At 35.1% G+C, this 22,802-nt stretch overlaps 3 protein-coding genes across 9 annotated transcripts; 1 reads left to right on the forward strand and 2 right to left on the reverse strand.

Moving 5' to 3' along the window:
* The first annotated feature begins 422 nt into the window (after window positions 1-422).
* On the forward strand, window positions 423-8,302 carry LOC120183043 (zinc finger HIT domain-containing protein 3-like). 4 transcript variants are annotated; one of them, XM_039187836.1, is made up of 8 exons: window positions 423-585; window positions 667-698; window positions 916-957; window positions 1,456-1,575; window positions 1,954-2,040; window positions 7,615-7,709; window positions 7,796-7,846; window positions 7,937-8,302. In XM_039187836.1, exons 1-8 carry the CDS (start codon window positions 506-508, stop codon window positions 8,081-8,083), a joined length of 654 nt encoding a protein of 217 aa, XP_039043767.1. In that variant the 5' UTR covers window positions 423-505; the 3' UTR covers window positions 8,084-8,302. The 4 variants fall into 4 exon arrangements, with proteins under 4 accessions (XP_039043767.1, XP_039043768.1, XP_039043770.1 ...); XM_039187837.1 differs by having other exon boundaries at window positions 7,940-8,302; XM_039187839.1 differs by having other exon boundaries at window positions 8,005-8,302.
* Window positions 8,303-9,587: 1,285 nt separating this feature from the next.
* On the reverse strand, window positions 9,588-14,306 carry LOC120183023. 4 transcript variants are annotated; one of them, XM_039187822.1, is made up of 4 exons: window positions 14,296-14,306; window positions 11,227-11,261; window positions 10,399-10,712; window positions 9,589-9,728 (listed from the first exon to the last, which is right to left on the reverse strand). In XM_039187822.1, exons 3-4 carry the CDS (start codon window positions 10,655-10,657, stop codon window positions 9,694-9,696), a joined length of 294 nt encoding a protein of 97 aa, XP_039043753.1. In that variant the 5' UTR covers window positions 10,658-10,712; window positions 11,227-11,261; window positions 14,296-14,306; the 3' UTR covers window positions 9,589-9,693. The 4 variants fall into 4 exon arrangements, with proteins under 4 accessions (XP_039043754.1, XP_039043753.1, XP_039043755.1 ...); XM_039187823.1 differs by lacking the exon at window positions 14,296-14,306 and having other exon boundaries at window positions 9,588-9,728; window positions 11,119-11,316; XM_039187824.1 differs by lacking the exon at window positions 14,296-14,306 and having other exon boundaries at window positions 10,399-10,727; window positions 11,224-11,318.
* A 7,435-nt stretch (window positions 14,307-21,741) lies between these two features.
* On the reverse strand, window positions 21,742-22,325 carry LOC120183055 (two-component response regulator 24-like). Its single transcript, XM_039187849.1, has 3 exons — window positions 22,309-22,325; window positions 21,939-22,200; window positions 21,742-21,855 (listed from the first exon to the last, which is right to left on the reverse strand). The coding sequence occupies exons 1-3, from the start codon at window positions 22,323-22,325 to the stop codon at window positions 21,742-21,744; spliced, it is 393 nt and encodes a 130-aa protein (XP_039043780.1).
* Window positions 22,326-22,802: the final 477 nt, after the last annotated feature.

A 22,802-nucleotide genomic window follows, 5' to 3' on the forward strand; every position in this document is an offset into this window, starting at 1 on the left:
GAAATTTGAATATTGTTGGGGTGATTCAAAGTTTGAAAGAAATTATTATAAACCTAATATGATGAATCAAATAAAGAGATAAGATGAATTTTAGAATAAAATTTTTGATTTACCCACCAAATAAAATTTATATGGCACATAACCTAATTTTTAGTCTTGAATGATTTAATTATAATTTTTTAAAATAATCCAAATTTTAATGATTAAAATATTTCAAGTTAGACTTTCATTTGCAATTTAATAACACAATGACCGAATATAACAATTAATTAAATGAGTGATTTTATTTTAAACATTTGAAATTAAGAGACCCATTTGCAAAATTATTAATAAATGAACGACCTGTAATGTAATTTACCAATTCTTTTCCAACAGTTCAAACCTAGGCACAGCCCCACTTGCGTCGGTCGACACTTCTGCGATTCTAACAAATAAAAGAGAAAAACCTTTAAATTCGGGAGAGTAGACGAGAGAGAGACCTTAACAGAAGAGGAAGAAGGGGAAAATGGGGGGTCCTTCACGGCAGTGTGAAGTTTGCAATCAAGCTAAGTCCAAGTACAAGTGCCCCTCTTGTCTTGTTCCTTAGTAAGTTCTTCATTTTCCTCTTTCTTTATAACTGTTCATCATTAGGGTTTGTTTGTTTAATTTTCTCTTTCCATTTTTCAGTTGTTCTATGCCATGTTTCAAGACACATAAAGGTATGCCACCAAAAAAGTTCTCTTTTGTCGCTCCTGTTAATTATTTTATCCCATCTTTATTTCTATATGTTTGTTGGTAAATACATGAATTTTGCTCCATCAATATGTATTGCCTAAAACACATGAAACAGTGATGCTAGACCTCGTGTTTTGTAGATAAAGATTAGAAGGAAAATTTGGGTTTACTGGAACTGATGTGCTTTTATGAATGATGCAGAAACTCCCTGTGTGAAACCGGAATCCACACAGGACAAGTCTGGTGAGAACTTCGCCTCAACTGGATGTTTCTCACTCAATACCGTGCTTCTCTTTTTAATCAAGGATGCTTGTGTTTTTAATCTATTTGATGTTCTAAATATATCCCTTTTATGTATTGGCACATTTTGAGAGGTACGAACTTAGTTCATATAAGGTTGTGGCCTTGGACTTGATTTTCTTCTTTTGCTATGAACTCCTATGAAGTGATAAATTCAGAATTCTTCTTTTGCTTTGGTAATATCAAATAATAGAAAATGGCCTTTTCTGGTCTGTTCGGTAATCCATACCAAGCTTTATGTATTTGGAAACCAACTGCAAATATAAGTGATATGTATTTCAACTCAAGTTCGGTTCAACCAGAAAATTATATAGCTAAGGGGTCTATTTCCGGAAGCCAGCATTAAAAGAAAAGATTATGGTTCCTAGCTGGAGTTGGCCTTTGCTCTGTGGTCACACAGTGGCCTAATATAGAACTCTTGTGAGTGTCTGAATTCTGCAGGAACCTCTAATGTGAACTCAGAGTCTGTTAATAATGCTGTAACAAGTAGTGTCAAGCCAGAGTCCACCATCAATGCTGTGACCCCCAGTGTCAAGCCAGATTTATCTGAAGGAAGAGCCAGTAAGAACTCTGTTATGCAGTTGCATGTTTTTAATGATCGAAATCCTTAGTTTGAAAATTCAAATAATGTGTTTTTTGTTTATCATTAGATATGTTCTTATTTTCAGTTTTTCAGACATTTTATTTATAAAAAAAAACTTTTTGATGAATCATTCTCCTATTGAGGTGTCTGCTACAACGTTTGAACTGTATTCAAATTTCCTTTTCATATGCACTATATTATGAATTTCTATATGTCGTAACATCTCTTTAAAAACATCAAGACATTTCATCAATGAAAGTTACATTTGCTTTTAAAACAAAATGCTTTTTGTTATTTACCTCTTCTTTTGCTGGAACCTTCAAAAGCTCAAGTGGTGTTTGTTTCGTATCTATTAGGTGCTAATCCAGGATTTCAAGTGGAAAGGAAACTAGAAGTTGATGACCCAAGTGAAGTGCTACAAATAATGCAGATGCAGGCTATTGGTATTTTTTTCCTTCAAAATCTAATCCTAGCTCAGATATTTTATTTGAAAACTGCGTTACAGTGGTGGGCAGTATGTTCGGAAAAAGGGGAAATTATTAGAGAATTAATTATAATAGATTTTATCTATATTTTAAATTATTGTAATCAATTATAATATTCTTGTAATTAGTTGTAATCCCCTAACTCTAGGCTAGTCTCCTATTTCTATGCCTTGTAATTAGTTGTAATCCCCTAACTCTAGGCTAGTTTCCTATTTCTATGTGTCCAATTTTGTGTATATATATTCACTCTTAATCAATGGAAAACTCAAGCCATTGTTTCTCTTTACTCTTCTCTCTATTTCAACATGGTATCACGAGCCTAATCTTCCTGAGCATATTTTCTTCTCCTTTTTTTTTGGTTCAAAAACACCACGATCCTTCATATACATATATCTAAAACTACGCCACTAGTCCCTTCAATGGCTTCCCATACGACTTCCTCTTCCACCAACGATCCTATTACTATCCAAAATTCTCAAGATCCTCAACATCCTCTCCTTACAATAAATCTCTCCAATATCACCAAATTGTCATCCACCAATTATCTCACATGGAGCCTTCAAATCCAATCTCTTCTTGAAGGTTATGATCTTCATCACTTTATTGATGGCACTCAAACTCCACCACAACCCACCATCACCGTCAATGGTGTTACATCTCCAAATCTGGCGTACACAACCTGGAAGCGTCAGGATCGTCTCCTTTTTAGCGCTCTCCTTGGTGCCATCTCCGTTTCATTGCAACCGCTTATTGCCCGCACCACCACTTCCCTTGATGCATGGCAAACCTTAGCTAATACCTACGCCAAACCATCTCGTGGTCATATTAAACAATTGAAGGAACAATTAAAGCGGTGTAACAAGGGCTCAAAATCAATTAGTGAATACATGCAAGCGATAAAGACTCGTGCCGATGAACTTGCTCTTCTAGGGAAGCCAATTGATGATGAGGATCTTATTGATCGGGTTCTAGAAGGACTAAGTGATGAGTATAAATCTGTCATTGATGCCATTAATGCCCGTGACACGTCAATTTCTTTTGCTGAACTTCATGAGAAACTTCTCAACAAAGAAACATCTCTTCAGACCGCTCAACCACCTTCCCTATCACTACCAGCCACGGCAAATCCCACGGCTTTTCGGAATCGTCCAAATTGGCGTCCACCAGCCACCAATTCACAACAATCAGGCCCTACCACTATACTTTCTCCTCATGATCAACGCCAACCCAAACCTTATTTGGGTCGTTGTCAAGCATGCGGCACTCAAGGACACACTGCCAAACGATGCCCGATGTTTCGGCTTGTCAATAATCAACAATCACCAGCATCTCGTCCTCAAGGCTCTCAGGGATATCGCCCTTCCACACCCTGGCAACCACGAGCCAATCATACTATTCTGGGCAACAACACTACACCTACTTGGCTGCTGGATAGTGGAGCATCTCACCATGTTACGTCTGACTTGAGCAATCTCTCTCTTCATAGCTCGTACCAAGGATCTGATGATGTCATGATTGGCGATGGATCGGCCCTTCACATAACCCATACTGGTTCTACCACCATACCAACTTCCTCTCGCACCTTTACTTTACAAAATGTCCTTTGTGTCCCTTCCATGAAAAAGAACTTAATTTCGATTTATCAATTTTGCACTCATAACCATGTTTCTGTTGAATTCTCACCCTCTGCTTTTCAGGTGAAGGATCTAAACACGGGGACAATCCTTTTGATGGGTGAACCTAAGGATGGCGTATATGAGTGGCCGACTACATCCCCTTCACTTTCCTCTTCACCATTGCTTGCATTTTCCAGTGTCAAGACCACTTCGTCCGAGTGGCACTCTAGACTAGGTCATCCGTCATTTACTATTATGAAAAATATTGTTTCCAAATTTCCTTTACCATTGTCTAGTCCGTTATCCTCCTTCACACATTGCAATGCATGTTCATGCAATAAAAGTCATAAAATTCCATTTTCTTCTTCTACCTTAACTTCATCTCACCCGCTTGAACTTATCTTTTCTGATGTCTGGACCTCTCCTGTTTATTCTGTTGATGGTTTTCAATACTATGTTATTTTTGTTGATCATTATACACGATATATTTGGTATTATCCCCTTAAACGAAAATCTCATGTGCATGACGTCTTTGTACGTTTCAAGGCATTAGTCGAAAACCAATTTAAACACCGAATTATTACCCTCTATTCAGATAATGGTGGTGAATATCAAGCCCTTGATCGTTTTCTCTCCACCAATGGTATATCACATCTTACTACACCACCCCATACACCAGAGCATAATGGTTTTTCTGAACGACGTCATCGACATATTGTTGAAACTGGTCTATCTCTCCTTACTCATGCATCAATGCCTTTAACTTATTGGACTTATGCCTTTGCCACTGCTGTATATCTCATCAACCGTATGCCCACACCCACACTACATTTTTCATCTCCTTTTGAGAAACTCTTTGAGTCTCAACCCAACTACACTAAACTTCGGGTGTTTGGTTGCTTATGTTATCCGTGGCTTCGTCCTTATTCTCAGCACAAACTTGACTCTCGTTCCACTCCTTGTGTTTTTCTTGGCTACTCTTTAACACAAAGTGCATATATCTGTCTCGCTCTATCCACTTCTAAAATATACATTTCTCGTCATGTCAAATTTCTTGAAAACTCATTTCCCTTTAGCACTCACCAAATCCATCTAGCGCGTCCCACCCCAGAGATCATTTCCAAATGGCTTCCCCCGGTCCAAATTTTACCAATTTCAAGTGGCTCACTCAATACGCCTCCACAAAGGGATTCCTCATGTCAACATCCGTCACAAAATACCCAAACAGACCACTGCCCTTCCTCATCAGTCGACCGTCGATCCCTATCCATAGACCTCCCTTTACCCGAACACAGCTCGGTTAATCGCCAAGAAACCATCGTCGACCATTTACCACTAGAACCACACAATTCTGAGACCTCTTCTGCTTCAATCATAGCGCAACCCACCCATCAAAATACCCATCCCATGACCACTAGATCGAAAAACAACATCCATAAACCCCTAACCAAAATAAACCTCACTGCTATCATTTCTCAACCATCAGACATTGAGCCTCATACTGTTTCTCAAGCCCTAAAAGATCCCAAATGGAGACAAGCTATGAATGATGAGTTTGATGCTCTTGTTCGGAATGGAACTTGGGAGCTTGTTCCATCTACTTCTCTGCAGAATCTTATTGGATGTAAGTGGGTCTTTCGTATTAAACGGCTTCCTAATGGTTCTATTGACAGGTACAAAGCTAGATTAGTTGCAAAAGGCTTTCATCAAATACCTGGAGTGGATTATCATGACACCTTTAGTCCGGTTGTCAAGCCGACAACAATACGACTTGTTCTAAGCCTGGCAGTCAGTAGAGGTTGGCAATTGCGACAATTGGATGTTAATAATGCCTTTCTTCAGGGCCATCTTTCCGAAGATGTCTACATGGCCCAGCCTCCAGGATTTGTTGATAAAGACAATCCAACACATGTATGCAAACTAAAGAAGGCAATATATGGACTCAAGCAGGCCCCACGGGCTTGGTACCTTGAACTTCACCAATTCCTCATTGAGTCTGGGTTCACAAACTCTCAAGCAGACACTTCCCTATTCATTCTTCACTCAGGTGACACTACTATATATCTACTTGTTTATGTGGATGACATTATTATCACAGGCACCAACACCAATATTATTCAGCGCTACATTGACCTCATGGCACAAAGATTTTCAATCAAGGATCTTGGCACATTGTCTTATTTTCTCGGCATTGAGGTTCTAACTACTCCATCCGGTCTGCTGCTTACTCAAAGGCGCTACATCACTGATCTTCTTGCCCGGACAAAAATGATTGGTGCAAAACCTGTTGCTACACCACTTGTTACAGATGGAAATCTTACACTTCATTCAGGTACAGCTCTAACTGACTGCACAGAATATAGAACAATTGTTGGCAGTCTACAGTATCTTTGCCTCACTCGCCCAGACATAGCATATGCTGTCAACAAGCTTTCTCAATTCATGCATCGCCCGACGTCTGAACATTGGAATGCTGCAAAACGACTGCTTCGATATCTATGTGGCACATTAACTCATGGATTATTCCTTCACAAGGCAAATCCACTTTCCCTTCATGCATTCTCAGATGCTGATTGGGCTGGAAACAAAGATGATTATACCTCAACGAGTGCCTATATTGTCTATCTTGGTCGTCATCCTATTTCTTGGTCATCCAAGAAACAACGTACAGTTGCTCGATCCTCCACGGAGGCTGAGTATCGATCAGTTGCCGCTACTACTTCTGAACTCAATTGGATTTGTTCCCTTCTCACAGAACTTGGCATCACTCTTTCTACACCGCCTGTTATCTACTGCGACAATGTTGGTGCCACCTATCTCTGTTCTAATCCAGTCTTTCATTCGCGCATGAAACATGTGGCACTTGACTATCACTTTATTCGGGGTCAAGTTCAATCAGGTGCTCTTCGTGTTACTCATGTTTCCTCAGCAGATCAACTTGCCGACGCTCTTACCAAACCGCTTCCACGAAGCCGATTCCAAGATTTAAGGGTCAAGATTGGTGTCTCCTCCGGAGCTCCATCTTGAGGGGGCATATTAGAGAATTAATTATAATAGATTTTATCTATATTTTAAATTATTGTAATCAATTATAATATTCTTGTAATTAGTTGTAATCCCCTAACTCTAGGCTAGTCTCCTATTTCTATGCCTTGTAATTAGTTGTAATCCCCTAACTCTAGGCTAGTTTCCTATTTCTATGTGTCCAATTTTGTGTATATATATTCACTCTTAATCAATGGAAAACTCAAGCCATTGTTTCTCTTTACTCTTCTCTCTATTTCAACAGAAATATCCACTCAGTATCCACTAACATCTTGTTGATAGTTGCCAACACAATTGAGATCTTCGAGTGCCAAAAAATGCAAAAAGTATGATGGAAAGCTAATAAGACTCATAATTAACTTTTAAATAAAAGAACACGAAAAAGGCTGAATAAATTGAAATTCCCGGTAGAAACTGTGTTTTCTACCAGAATTCGAAATATTCATGGGAGAAATACCGAAAAGTTATTACCGATTTCAAAATTTTGATGGTGATTATAGACGATTTAATGGTCATAATGCATTAAAAGGCATTGTGGTTAGCTTGTAGTAGAACAATTTTTGCACTTCATAGTAGGCCGAATGCGTTGCTTTTAGCTGGATTTGGTCTGCGCAGAGTTTTTACATCTGGGATCTTGCCCCAAAAAGTTTTTCCACATCAGCTAATGGATTATCTGGGTGTTGTTCTGCCCTAGATTGAGATGTAAAATAGAAGCTTGAATGATATCCAGTTTAAGATAACTAGTTTGTATGATCAAATGCTATCTGGATCTATATTATTATGTTAGAGCCAGAGAACCTTTAGATAAAACTGTCTTGATGCCAAAGCTGATTAAACTCCTTCACACTAAATCTACCATGTTCTCTTGCAGCTTCTTCCGATGAAGTCCGTGAAGCCTTGAAGGATGAACATCTTCGAAAACTTATCTCTAATATTGATAGCTCCCCAGACGCATTGAATTTCAGTGTTGTTATTCCTACTTTAAAAACCGAGATTCGTTTTTGTTGATGAAGTTCGTGTGCCTTATAATTCTGTTTTTGGCTTTTTATTAGGAACTCGACAAAGCTATGGGAGTGGATGTCTTTCGCATTTTTAGTGATAAGGTATTATACTATCTTCAACTAGTGCAATCCTTCAGGTCTACTTTAACAATATTCTTATGTTGTTCTCCTGTTGGCTTTCCATATGAATAGCAGATAGTGGCTGATCAGGACTTGTTAACATGCAAAGTTGAACCTGCTATTGTTTTCTCTGTTATCAGATTTTATCTGCGATCAATCCGTGACCGCATATATTTTATAAAGGCCATTGAAGTTCTTTTTCCAAATGCATTGTTGTGAACATGGTTATGTCCAAGTTTTGCTGCGAGATCAGATGAGGAACTGCCCTGCCGTTTGAGCCCGGTCAGCTGTTGATGTTTCTGTATGTTTAACTGTTTGATCAAACCGGTTTACATATTGTTTTTATTGTGTTTTATATCTTGATGAAAATGGCTGTAGTGGCCTTTGTTTTCCGAATGCATGTATTGTTGAATACCAGGGAACATCATTGGGGACCATGCCACAACTCATGGTCATCATCAACCAAAAGTTAAAATCTATTGTCAAATATAATCCACAAGCGCATTCTGTAAGATATATAAAACAATGATCATTACATGAAATGTCAACAGAACATAACTATCATAGCCCAGCCTACTGCATACTGTAGTAATAACCATGCATGTTTGAATTTCATAAACATTAACAGCAATGCAGGTAAAAGATTGTCGATTAAGGGCTTTCTGGTGCTATAGCCTTTTAATTCAACGTTACTCTTAGTCTATATTTTAAAAAAAAAGCATTAGACGCCGGTGTGTCCAGATTAATTTGTAATCGTTAATTGAAATTGTTAATTGGTATAATTATTATATTTTACATGTTAATTAATTGAATTGTTAAGGTTAAATAGTTCAGTTAATCGAAATGTTAAAGCTAAATAATTCAGTTAATCGAATTGTAAAAAATGACTGTTAACAATTAAGGATTGAGACTTTTACAAACCGATAATAATTGGTTAATTATTGTCAAATTATAGATACAAATTGATTCGGATTTTATTAGTATTTTTAAAAATTATATTTAATAAAATATACCTCAATTATACATAGAAATATGTTTATATACAATATAACATTTCAAAAATTATTGATTAGATTGGAAATCTTAATATATTGATTTTATATATAATATAAAATTATCTTAATTTTAAATTTTTTATAATCATCGATATTGCAGAGGCAAGGGTGATTAGATTAGGTATTCGATCTAACGATCAATTAATCTAGATCAAATATTGCATAGGCAAGTATGACTCTCTTAACCTAGTTTGCTCCATTTACAATCGTCAAAATTCGAATGTCTGACCCTTTTTTAAAGATATAACATCTTGTCTCACTATACCAATTGGTTGTTAGGTAAGTTTAATATCCTTTTAAGCCCATTTCATATTTTTCTTAAAATGATATAAATTTTAAAAATTTTATAAGTTTTAGAGATTAGATCATGTCATGTCACTTATCTTTATTAAATTTTAACAAAAAACACATTTAGTAATCAAAATAAAAAATAACTATAACATTAGCGACGATTTTATATATAAAAAAAGTAGATAACCAAAGTATTAAAGTGATAATAATTGCTGACCATTAGTATAATTTACTTATAATTTTAAAACATTACGAAGAAGTATTATATTACTCTAATTGCTTATTCCAAAAAAGAAAATTTAAAATAATCATATATTATAATATCTAAAATTAATCGTTTTACTTGAAAGAGTTATATTCGCTGTTAATTGAGAATAAAATAGATAAGTAACCCTGTTTGCATATCAACATTCGGGCAAAAATGACTGCCGTGTTCCAACTCACCATGGGGAAGATGAGTATCTCTTCTAATGATATTAAGCATTATTTGTCAAATTCCCATATTACACCTCCGTCCTCTGCGAAAAAACCGCAAGTTAGCTATAAGCTCTACCTCAAACCGGACATGCATGTTTATGCAAACCAAAATTCATGTCTCATGAACCTACTAGCATAAACACAAAGCTCCCCACCACAATAGAAGATATTGTTGACTTCCATTAACACCCTTCGTAAACCCATGATACGAGGAGTGAGCCAGACCGGGCAATGTTTCCCGATGTCTCAAGTCTTTTAGGAAAATGTAAGATAATGTTTTATCCTTTCTATTTCCTAGTTCTCATCATATATTTCCCTATAATATTGAACAAGATTTTGTTGACTTCCATGAACAACCTTCATATGCCCCATGATACGAGAGGCGAGCCAGACGAGACAACATTTCCCTTTGTCTCATGTCTTTTAGGAAAATGTAAGATAATGTTTCATCCTTTCTATTTCCTAATTCTCTAGCACATATTTTTCCCTATAGTATTGAACAAAAGAGTTCCACGACAGCCTCAGTCCTTGGAGACTGTTTTAAGCCGTGCAATTCTTCTCTAGACCTGTCTCATTTAAACAAGCAACCAAGTTTTGGATATGTTAAGATGATGATAAAAATAAATATAAGTTCAAAGGGCTGAAGCTTAATGCCTTTCTCACTTGTTCAAGTTCAAGAAAGGAAGAAGATAGAAATCTTAGTGTGTGTACCTTTAATTTTCTTGTTTATCCAGACCTCGAGTAGCATTCCAGCACCAATGCCGCCGGCAATACACGCTCCATAGAAGGCAATGGCAGAAGGAACGGACATCCGAGGAAGGAAATAACAATCAGGAATTTGCCTAATCTTCTTTGGAAGCCGCTTCTTTACAGCTGATTTAGCACCAGCACTAGGGTCCTTCTGCAGCTCACTACCAATTGCTTTCCAATCAACCCCTTTCAGGGGGTCCTTTGTCTCTTCAGTTCCCATTAACAGATTTTCTGATAAAATCTCACTTCTTTTGAATCACAAACAATATGATCCCCTGATGAACAATAGCCTGATTAAAGACGAAGGCCCCACAGTCATTACCGCAACAGTATGAATTACAGAAGGCATGAATCACCAGAAATCATTACCAAATCTTCTGCCGATTGGAACATTTTCAAATTTTAATTAACCGAAACTTAAAAATCCTATGAATATGGTGTCTGACTAAATAATTTGGGAGCATGGAAACAAAACCCAGGAACCATGACGAAGATATATGAATCTTAGATTTTGAAGAAGATATATGAATCTTAGATTTTGAAGAAGAAAAACAGATGCAACAACAAATACAGGTCTAAGCAAAGTCATCCTCTAATACATTACCACCAAAATCAAAACTTTCAAAAATGATGTTACAGCAATTTGGTGTAAATTATCAAATTTTTTGGATCATTACTAACCTGAATTCGCAGGTAGATTCGACAAATATGGAGCTTCAAAGATTTCAAATTAGAAAAAAATTAACGAAAAGATGAATTAAAGGATTCAAAAACAATCAGTCAAACCTCCTTTGCAGCAGATCGATAAGAGCTAAGATTACTAGCTTAGTATCGACAGAGATTCGAAAGGTTGATGCTTGGGAATAAATGCAAAGGAAGATGGGAGAGGGGGGTTAGGGTTTTTATTTGCCTTAGTATCTAGAGTAAACTGTCCTATTGGTCACTAAACTATTATCAATTTTCTATTTTGGTCACTTATTTTATTTATGTAATTATTTTTATTTTAATCACCGATTATTAAAATTTGAGAAAAATAGTAACGTTATATGAAATAATAATAATAATAATTTTAATCTTCAAATTAATATACTTTATTGACTTGGTTAACTTTAAATAATTTAATAAATATTTAATATTTAAAAATCTTAGATAAACAACACTCAATCGATGGTTGGGATTGAAAAAGATTCTTTTAAGAAAAAAATAAAATAAATTTGGAGGGAATTCACCTGAAAATTATAAATTAACAGTTGGATAAATATACCATAATTAACAATAATATTTAATTTAAGCTGTGGTAGAAATTAGTTATATATTTAAATAAATTATAAAAGACATTTTAATAAATAATAGATAATAATAATATTATTAAAAATGAAATTTCCAATATAATAATAAAATTATTATTCTAATGGTTTCAAAAACAATATCTAATTATTGAATTTGTTTTTTTTTCTTCTTCAAATGTTATTTTTCCGTTTTCTTATAATGCAAAATGACCGATTTCAAGAATAAGACAGTAAATTACATGATTCTGATTTATATCAAAGTGTACTTGTAACAATGTCCTATAATTAATTTTAGGATTTTATTATTATCCCTTACGTAAAACAATGATAATCATGTTCATATGTTATTCCCCTACGTAAAACTTGGTTACAGTAGAAGCAAGGGAAGTTGGGGTTAGCTGCTATTGATAAAAGCTACATATGTTATTCCAGCCCAGGGTCTTGAAGATTTTTGGCTATCCGTTGATCTTATGGATAATAGAATAAGCTTAGGCATTGTCAATGGCTTCTCCTGATAATCATATTGTCAACACACTTTTTCGTCCTACTAGAATTCAAACTCCTAAAGATAGGATAGAATTTTGCTAGGATTCAAAAAATAGGATAGAGTTCTACTATGATTTAAACTCCTAAAGATATGATCCACAAGCACTATAAATAGCCATTGTAACTCACTATTGTAACACACGATGGGCATACGAAATTACCAGAAAAAAATACGAGCAAATAGATTGTTTTGAAGCTATTGTAAACAATTCAGGAGCAATAAAAGGTGAAAGCTTTTACCTTTCGCATTCTTTTCTTCACTTGCATGTGTTGTTATTCGTATTTGTGCTTGAAAAAAAAATAGTTTTGGCCGAGGAAAAGGGGTTGTCGTTCGAAACTTTTCTTTTAGATCTACACAACTCCGAGGCCGTTTTGGAAAAATACTAGAATATTTAAAACGAGGGAAGGAAAGGATTTTAAAAATCAATTTTTTTTCGAGGTTTGTCGCCGATGAACGGTCCCTTATGTATTATTTTCATATTTTTATTTATTTCTTTTTGATAATTCGTATTATTAAGTATATATATATTAATTATTTTTATTCTAATATTATTTTAATGTTTTTTAAAGTTATCATATATATATATATATATTTATAACTATTATATTTATTATTATTTTACTATTAACGTATATAAATATATTTTTCTCTTTTGCTACTATTATTATTTTACTATTAACGTATATAAATATATTTTTCTCTTTTGCTACTATTATTATCATTATATGTATATTTTTTATTGTATTTTATTTTTTATTTTTACTTTTTTTAAACATATGCATATATACATTTAATTATATTTTTATATTTTATACTTCTTTATTTTTTGTTTTCATGTATTTATATTATATTACATTATTATTATTTTACTTTATTAAATTATTTTTTTTTCGTTATTATATTTATTATATATATATATATATATATCATAATGTTTTTTTTGTTTATTCATTCTTACTATATTATAGGGATACATCACACTCATTTATTAACTACGTTCCTACCCCTTATCGTCTTTTTCCTTCCCGACAGTTATACTTCACCAAACCTTGACTTTCTTTTTTTACTTTCTTTTGGTGTGATTGCGTTTTTTTTTATTTTACTACTTATTATCATTATTATTATTTTGCACTTAATAATTATATTTTTATTCATCTTTTAGTTTTTCATCATTTTTTTTATTTTTTCCCTTCTATTTTCTTTATTTCATTTACTCTTATTTCCTTTTTCCTTTAACGCGTTTCTCGACTTTTTAAGGGTACTCTTTCAAATTGATTGGAGGTAAGTAATTTTGGATCATATGTTACCTTTAAATTTTAACTTTCGATTTTCTTAATTAAAAACAACTGGAAATTACGTAGTACCGAAAGGGCGGTTCAAGGGTGCTAATCCTTCCTTGACCGTAACCGACTTCCGAATCCGACATATCTTTGGTAAGACGCAGATCAGGTAAGATATAAGGTATCCGATTAACCTATTTTTTTTAAATAAATAATCGGTGGCGACTCCAATCCATTTTCCTAAGTCGAAGCCCAATTCCGGGGCCCAACCGAAAGACGGTTACGACAGCTTGGCGACTCCGCTGGGGACACAGATAAGTGAGTCAGGCTAAGGTAATTTCCAGTTGTCTTTTTAACGAAAAGGGTAAGTTTAAATTTTAAGGTAACATTTTGATCCTTATTACTTACATTTGATTACATTTTTGAGTAAATAGTTGTACTGATTGTTTTCTAATAATTTCAGCTTTCTAAACTTTTTCATCTAAAGGCTCTATACCCGAGCTCCAAACCCTATTTAAGTGGGGGTGAAAGCGACGCCTTCGTGTGAATTTATTCTCCGTATGGGCCTAGCAAGTAACCTTCGGGATTCATATACCTTATGCCTTCGTGTGAATTTATTCTCCGTATGGGCATAAGGGAATGTATCCTCCCGAGTTTAACTTAGTCCACACAAGCCTGTGATGGGTTTAGGACTAAGGGTCTGGCAAGCCCAAGGGGGCACCGGCAAGGATAACTCGGGTACCTTTTTTTTAGAACCTAAACCGGGAGACTACAAGGAGTTAGAGCCCACCCCAAAACCTCATTCCAAACCCTAGGATGCCAGAATTATTTCCTACTTTACTTTCTGTTCAAAGCATGTGAACTAGAAATTTATGCGATTAGGACTTGTTCAAAATCAACTTGCGGGATAGAGATCATGTTCAGGTAGGAATAATAAGCATGTGAGGTAGATATCATGTGGGGTAGGACTTTCATTTTTATGATCATTTTTTATTATTTTTCACCTCACTAACTCTTTTCAGCTTTATTTTATTTTATTTTATTTTCATCACTTACATCATTCAAAAGAGGTCATTGATCCACTAAAACGTGTTTGTTAAAACTCGAATAATCTGAATCCATGGACAAAGGTGTTGTAATACAAGAGATGAAAATACAGAGGATAGTCTACAAGGCGACTATGTGTCACATTCAATCCAGAAGACGTGGTGCCCACAATTGAAGAGTATATCACTCTGCTGCATTATAAAGGACTCAGAATGAACCGGGTCTACATCAAGCACAATGAAAGCTTATCTTTGAAGAACTGACTGGCAGAGGTTGCAGGGGCAGGATGAAGGTTATGTATCTTGGAAGTCCCTTTGAACACGACAATGACAAAATGATAGCTGAAATTGGAGACCATTGCTGGCGAATTCAAGAAACAGATTAATGAACTTCACATAGTTCCTATCAATTAAGGGCTCCAATGACGAATTCGTTGGGAACAGGCTCAACAAAAGTAAATGCTCGAGATGCGATCATTCGAGACTTCTTGGACCAGTACGAAAAACAACTCAACATTTTCACGGTTCATCCAGAGAGGTCGGAGCAGTTCGACAGGTTATTCAACCGGTGAAAGACGAAAGCATAAGATTAGTCAACATGTCAGAAGCTGTCAGGATATTTTTGTCTCTTAAAAGATAAAACATTTTTGTCCCCAATAAGGATTATTCATAATAACAGGCACATTTCTTGAATCAATGCCTCGAACATTTCATGCATTCTTGCATTTTTGCATCTTCATCTACATTTTTAAGCATTTTCATAAACATGAAATTAAGTCACGGAGGATTCGATGAAGTGGTCTTAACCACATTACACCACATGAAAGCCAAATTTTAACAATTAAAGAAAAACTGAAATCAGTACAGGGGGAGCTGGATCAGCTGATTGTAGGACTAAGCCTACCAGGATGATCTGAGAAAAGAGTACCCATCTCCTAAGGGCTACGATGTTGAAGTTGTTGCCACATAAGGATTCCCAAACATTCTTCTGAAAATTGTAAGGCGCTTGCCGAAGAAGGGGGCATGGCATATACCATTTGCACTTAGAGGATTATTTTGTTTGAACACATCTTTTAAACGATTGAATTCATGTTACTTTCTAAGGTGGAGCAATTGAACAAATTTTAATCTTTAGTTCTTTGAATATTAAATGAATTGAGGATTCTTTTAATTATTCAAGAATTATAGATTTTTGACATATGACAAGATTAGACCTTTCTTACCCTGTCTCAAACCCTAGAATAAAACACCTTGATTCTTTACCCAAAATAACTCATTGTCATTATCAAAAAACCAAATTTTGACATTACCTCCATTTGAAATTCTTGAACATTACCTTTATCTTTTTGATACACCCACACCTTTCTTTGAGTCAATAAGATCACACAACTGTCTTTTTAGACTCAAAATTAACTTTTTTTACCATTAAAACCCAAGGCATTGAGTTGTTCATTTGAACATGAGCATTCTTCCAAGATACAGTTTGGGGCATCTCGCCAGGAGCCTGAACATTGAGACATGTTGGGAGCAAGGAGCAGAAAAAATAATTCATTCGAAATAATTCTATCATGCATTAATTGCACTGTTTTCATGTGAATAGAATTAATCCTGAAAATCTATCCCCCTGGGGATACCTCTTCTGTGAAGACTTACATGTATGAAATGATGAACGGCTTTCTTTCTTTATCCATTCACAACAGGAGAAAATATATATCCCTTGCATCCCCTTTTGAGCCTATAGTATTTTTTTTTCTTCTGATTCAACCCTAACCAAGGATCACCCTCAACACTGGGGGCAAGGTAGAGAAAAATCTGCTCACATGAGTGAAGACATTGATTCAGATGAGATACTGAAAGGTGAACCAAATGCCAAGTGCGATGATTCAATCAGAACAAAAAGGGCAAAAAGAAAAAAAGAAAAGAAGTAAAAAAAGGAAAAAACAAGAACAAAAAAAGAAAGAACAAAGATCAAAAAGAGAAAAGGGGACAAAAAGCACATGCAAAGATTCTCTAAAGACAAATGGCACATCAAGCTTCAAACACTGAGATTGATCAAGCACAATCATTCCCGAATCACTGAATCACTTCACTCGAAGATCATAGAGCATCAAGAAAGAGAAACATTTTGAGCAAGATTGAAGGCATCAGAATGAATTGATCCTTGGTTCAATACCCTGAAACACTTATTTGGGCCTATTTATCCTTTTCTTTCATAACCACGAACCCTGGCCTACATTACGTGCCTTAAAAGTCCCTTCTAATCATACATGGATTTCTAAACAGGAGAGACTATCTTCAGATTTCATCCCGCCCATCAGGATTAATCTTTGTTTGCAAAAAACAATGTAATTAATGTATGATAGAGAAAAATAACAAAGGGGGGTTCAAGACGTAAATCCTGAATAACGTCTTGAAACCAAAGGAGTGTTCGAGTTGAAAACCTGAAAAGGTGGCTCGAATATAAAAATTGTGCAACTGAGGCGATCACACAAATTCCTCGATAAGGCATCACACAATCCGAGTGTGACCATAAAAGCTGGGAGTCGGAGAACACTTCTAGTAGATGAGCATGCAAGCTACCCCATCAAACCTTTGAGCATCAAATGTCAAACCATTTAGCATCAAATGAACAAAAATGCCAAACCTTTGACCAAACACAATAACCTGAGACTTTTTATCCTTTCTTTGCTTGACCATTTCCCAAAAATAGCTTTGATCTTGGCACATGTCAAATAGCTATAATTTATTGAAGGATTAACATTGTAATTAATTCTTTGATATCCGATGAACTCTAGTTTTATGATTTGTCTCAATTGTAAAACCGTGAAAGTGACAATATTTTCAAAACTTTAGATCAAACATTTTTCAAAACTCTTTTAATTGATATTAAAAGAGAAAGAAAAACAATTTTTTCAAACAAGACAGTCTCTCTAGAGTGGATCTTGGTAAATGACATGTGACTCTTAGACACAAAACTCATGCTCAGAATCAATGCTGAAGCAAGAAATGAGGAACATTTGGGGCATCTTTGGAGATTCAACATCAAATATTGGGGCATTTTTGGATATTGAGGCATCTTTGGGGATTCAACATCCTAATGCGAATTATCGGACCTTTTTCAGGAGATAAAATATAACAAATTCATGTTACATGCATCTTATGCATACATTTTAGAGCATCATATCTATCATTTTATTTCCACGTACATAATTTTTATAGCTTTAGAGTCAAGTTCGACTTCAAGACGAAGGATACTCGATTCAAAAGAACCTTTACAGATTGATGTCGGTTGTTTAGCTCAGCAGCAAGAAGCTACACTTCAACCAACTCGACAGATAGAAAGATCGACATTCATTTTCAGATTCGACATTTCCAATATAAATTCTGTCTCGCTTGAGACAGTGTCATTTAATGCAGATGATTATCTCATTTGAGATTGCTTTTTTAAAACAGACTTTGTCTCACTTGGGACTGTTTTACTCGAAAGAAGATTTATTTCACTCATGATTGTTTTTCTTAAAACAAGATTTGTCTCTCTTGAGACAGTTTCTCTTGAAACATAAACATTGAAAACATTTCCCTTGAAATAAATTTCGTCTCTCTTGAGATAGTTTCCCTTGGAACTAAGTTTTGTCTCTCTTAAGACAGTTTCTCTTGAAACAAATTTCGTCTATCTTGAGACAGTTTCCCTTGAAACAAAATCTTTGAATTTATTTCCCCTAAAACAAATTTCGTCTCTCTTGAGACAGTTACTCTTGAAACACAAAATCTTCAAATTTATTTCCCTTAAAACATAATTTTGTTTCCCTTGAGACCGTTTCTCATGAAACAACATATATCTTTGAGATCATTTCCCTTGAAACGAATTCTATCTCTTTCAAGACAACTTCTCTTAAAGCATCATCTGAACCGTTACACTCAGCTCAGGCACATACTTGAGATGGTCGAGAAGCATTTCTCAAATCAAAAATAGAATGTGCACATCAGATTTGAACATTTGAAGAATTCAAGATCAGGGATCAAAATTTAAAGATTCAAGAATCAAGTTTCCAGACAGGCAACTGGAGATCGAGATTTCTCTCCAGAGCCCCAAGATAACATATGTTGCATATGCATTTTAGGCACACCTAAGAGCATTGCATCCATAGCATCACATATATGCATAACTTTTTCAGGTTTTAGCTAGAGTCAATTTCAACTTCGCGGCGAAGGATATTGAACTCAAAGCGACACAATTTGCTCGAGAGTGGATTTCAACTTCACGACGAAGGATATCTAGCTCGAAGTCAAACTTCACAATAAAGGGGTCTCCACGGTTTCAACTTGACGGCGAAGGAAATTGTGTCCACCCGCAACATACAATACTTGGATTTCAACTTCACGACGAAGGATATTCAAGTCAAGGCTCAACTTCACAACGAAGGGGCCATCCGCGATTTCAACTCCACGACGGAGGATATCATGGCACTCGAGACAACGCAAGTTCAACTTCACGACGAAGGGACCGCTGCTTGTCAACAACAACTTCTCAATTTCAGAGCCAATTTCAACTTCACAACGAAGGATATTGGACTTCAGACAACGCAAGTTCAACTTCACGACGAATGGACCGCTGCTTGTCAACAACAACTTTCCAATCGCAGAGCCAATTTCAACTTCACAACGAATGATATTGGACTCCAGACAATGCAAGTTCAACTTCACAACGAAGGGACCGCTGCTTGTCAACAACAACTTCCCAATCTCAGAGCCAATTTCAACTTCACAACGAAGGATATTGGACTCCAGACAACGCAAGTTCAACTTCACGACGAAGGGACCGCTGCTTGTCAACAAAATTTCATTCAGATTCAATTTCAACTTCACGACGGAGGATATTGGACTCTAAACAATGCTACTTACTTGGATTTCAACTTCACGACGAAGGATATCCAATTTCAGGCTCAACTTCACGACGAAGGGAATCGTGCACACAAGCATCATCCATCTTTAGATTGGATTTCAACTTCACGGCGAAGGATATCCAACTCAAAAAGGGAGTATATGTCAACAAAGACCTTCGAGTTCGACTACGCTCAGCTCCAAGGCACATCATTTACAGCATAACTCAATGCTAGAAGGGTTATCTGCCATCAAAATTGTCGAGTTCGATTTCATTCAGCTCGATGACATATCAATCGCACTACTTTCCGGTTGCAGTCGATGTTTTCAAGTCGAGAAGAGGACCTGGGTTAACCGTACCTTAGTGACAAGCAACCATTTTCAAACAAAAGCTATATGTCAATGAAGATTTTTGAGTTCGATTCCGATCCAAGGTCTTTAAACCGAGAAGAAGACCGAAGGGCAACGAGAAGCCACGTTCTGATTCAAATTTCGAACTACGGCTTCAATTTCATATCATTCCAAGATGAACTCGGCTTCACGACGGAGGAGTCATCCGTAACTCAATTCGACAGGGAGTTATTGAAACATCAGAGTCAATTTTCAACTCCACCGAACGAAAAGTGTGTCTTTTAATCTTTGCCCTATCCCCGTTACACGACTATGGGCAAAGAGGGGCAGCTGTCAACACACATTTTCGTCCTACTAGAATTCAAACTCCTAAAGATAGGATAGAATTTTGCTAGGATTCAAAAAATAGGATAGAGTTCTACTATGATTTAAACTCCTAAAGATAGGATCCACAAGCACTATAAATAGCCATTGTAACTTACTATTGTAACACACGATGGGCATACGAAATTACCAGAAAAAAATATGAGCAAATAGATTATTTTGAAGCTATTGTAAACAATTCAGGAGCAATAAAAGGTGAAAGCTTTTACCTTTCGCATTCTTTTCTTCACTTGCATGTGTTGTTATTCGTCTTTGTGCTTGAAAAAAAAATAGTTTTGGCCGAGGAAAAGGGGTTGTCGTTCGAAACTTTTCTTTTAGATCTACACAACCCCGAGGCCGTTTTGGAAAAATACCATAATATTTAAAACGAGGGAAGGAAAGGATTTTAAAAATCAATTTTTTTTCGAGGTTTGTCGCCGATGAACGGTCCCTTATGTATTATTTTCATATTTTTATTTATTTCTTTTTGATAATTCGTATTATTAAGTATATATATATATATATATTAATTATTTTTATTCTAATATTATTTTAATGTTTTTTAAAGTTATCATATATATATATATATATTATAACTATTATATTTTTATTATTTACTATTAACGTATATAATATATTTTCTCTTTTGCTACTATTATTATTTTACTATTAACGTATATAAATATATTTTCTCTTTTGCTACTATTATTATCATTATATGTATATTTTTTATTGTATTTTATTTTTTATTTTTACTTTTTTTAAACATATGCATATATATACATTTAATTATATTTTTATATTTTATACTTCTTTATTTTTTGTTTTCATGTATTTATATTATATTACATTATTATTATTTTACTTTATTAAATTATTTTTTTTCGTTATTATATTATATATATATATTATATCATAATGTTTTTTTGTTTATTCATTCTTACTATATTATAGGGATACATCACACTCATTTATTAACTACGGTCCTACCCCTTATCGTCTTTTTCCTTCCCGACAGTTATACTTCACCAAACCTTGACTTTCTTTTTTTACTTTCTTTTGGTGTGATTGCGTTTTTTTTATTTTACTACTTATTATCATTATTATTATTTTGCACTTAATAATTATATATTTTTATTCCTCTTTTAGTTTTTCATCATTTTTTTTATTTTTTCCCTTCTATTTTCTTTATTTCATTTACTCTTATTTCCTTTTTCCTTTAACGCGTTTCTCGACTTTTTAAGGGTACTCTTTCAAATTGATTGGAGGTAAGTAATTTTGGATCATATGTTACCTTTAAATTTTAACTTTCGATTTTCTTAATTAAAAACAACTAGAAATTACGTAGTACCGAAAGGGCGGTTCAAGGGTGCTAATCCTTCCTTGATCGTAACCGACTCCCGAATCCGACATATCTTTGGTAAGACGCAGATCAGGTAAGATATAAGGTATCCGATTAACCTATTTTTTTTAAATAAATAATCGGTGGCGACTCCAATCCATTTTCCTAAGTCGAAGCCCAATTCCGGGGCCCAACCGAAAGACGGTTACGACACATATAAACCAGTTTCCATAAATTCTTCTACTTCTCGTTCCATCGATTGCGTCGACACGCCCGCGATCATACTCCGAATTCCCATTTCACGAAGCCTCCTCGTCGCCTGCGTCACATTTCGAATCGAAATCAGCACTACCACTCTAAACATACAGAAACATATATTTGGTGAATTAGTGATATGGTTACCTCAATGCCATTCATGACAGGCATGTCCATGTCCATTAAGATGAGGTCAAACGTCTTGCCGGAACAATGGATATCGACGGCTTCTGTCCCGTTGACGACGGCTTCATTCTCGATGCCAAGATTGTCCAAAAGCCGGTGGTGAATCGTTCGGTTGACCATGTTATCGTCGACAACGAGTGCGGTCATCTTGTTCGATTTTCTCCCACCTGTTCCGCCCTCTAAGCTCTCCCTGCTGGAACTTTGAGTTCTTCCCTGTGAAAAACTGAAGCAACCAAATAAATTTGAGTTTCATATCCATAGATATTTTTCATGGGAAAAATAAAGACAAAATGTAATTATTTGGTCAAACAATTAGTGAACTTGATTAAACCAGGAAACTTTGACCATGTTCAATAAATCTAAGAATAATATATATATATATATATTCCATGTAATTTAAATAGTTGAGTGATTCATGTTTTTGTTTTTTAAGTGCAGTATGCGGAAGATGATCCACACTTTTTTTCCTTTCTTTCATACTGAATTAAAATATTCATCGAACTATGAATGAGAACGAATATTTCTGCTATTTTTATCTGTTTATATATTTGTTTTGTAAAATTAAATTGGTAGCAATGAAGCCAATGTCTTTTCAGTCGATGTCGTTTCATGGCATGTAAAACAAGCAACAGGTAATGAAATTATGAATTAGAAATCTAGAGTATACTTTTATTTACTAAAGTGGTCGATTAAACAAGTCGAAAACTGCCAGATAGATGAAGATAAAACAAAGAAAACACAAAGAATGATGACAAGACAATCCTTTTCATTCAGGTTCTAGCAAACATTAGACCAACATAGAAGCCACGACACTCCACCACGTTG

The sequence above is a fragment of the Hibiscus syriacus genome, unplaced genomic scaffold (genome assembly GCF_006381635.1).
Source record: "Hibiscus syriacus cultivar Baekdansim isolate YM2019G1 unplaced genomic scaffold, ASM638163v2 tig00112738_pilon, whole genome shotgun sequence".
Classification (NCBI taxonomy): Eukaryota; Viridiplantae; Streptophyta; class Magnoliopsida; order Malvales; family Malvaceae; genus Hibiscus; species Hibiscus syriacus.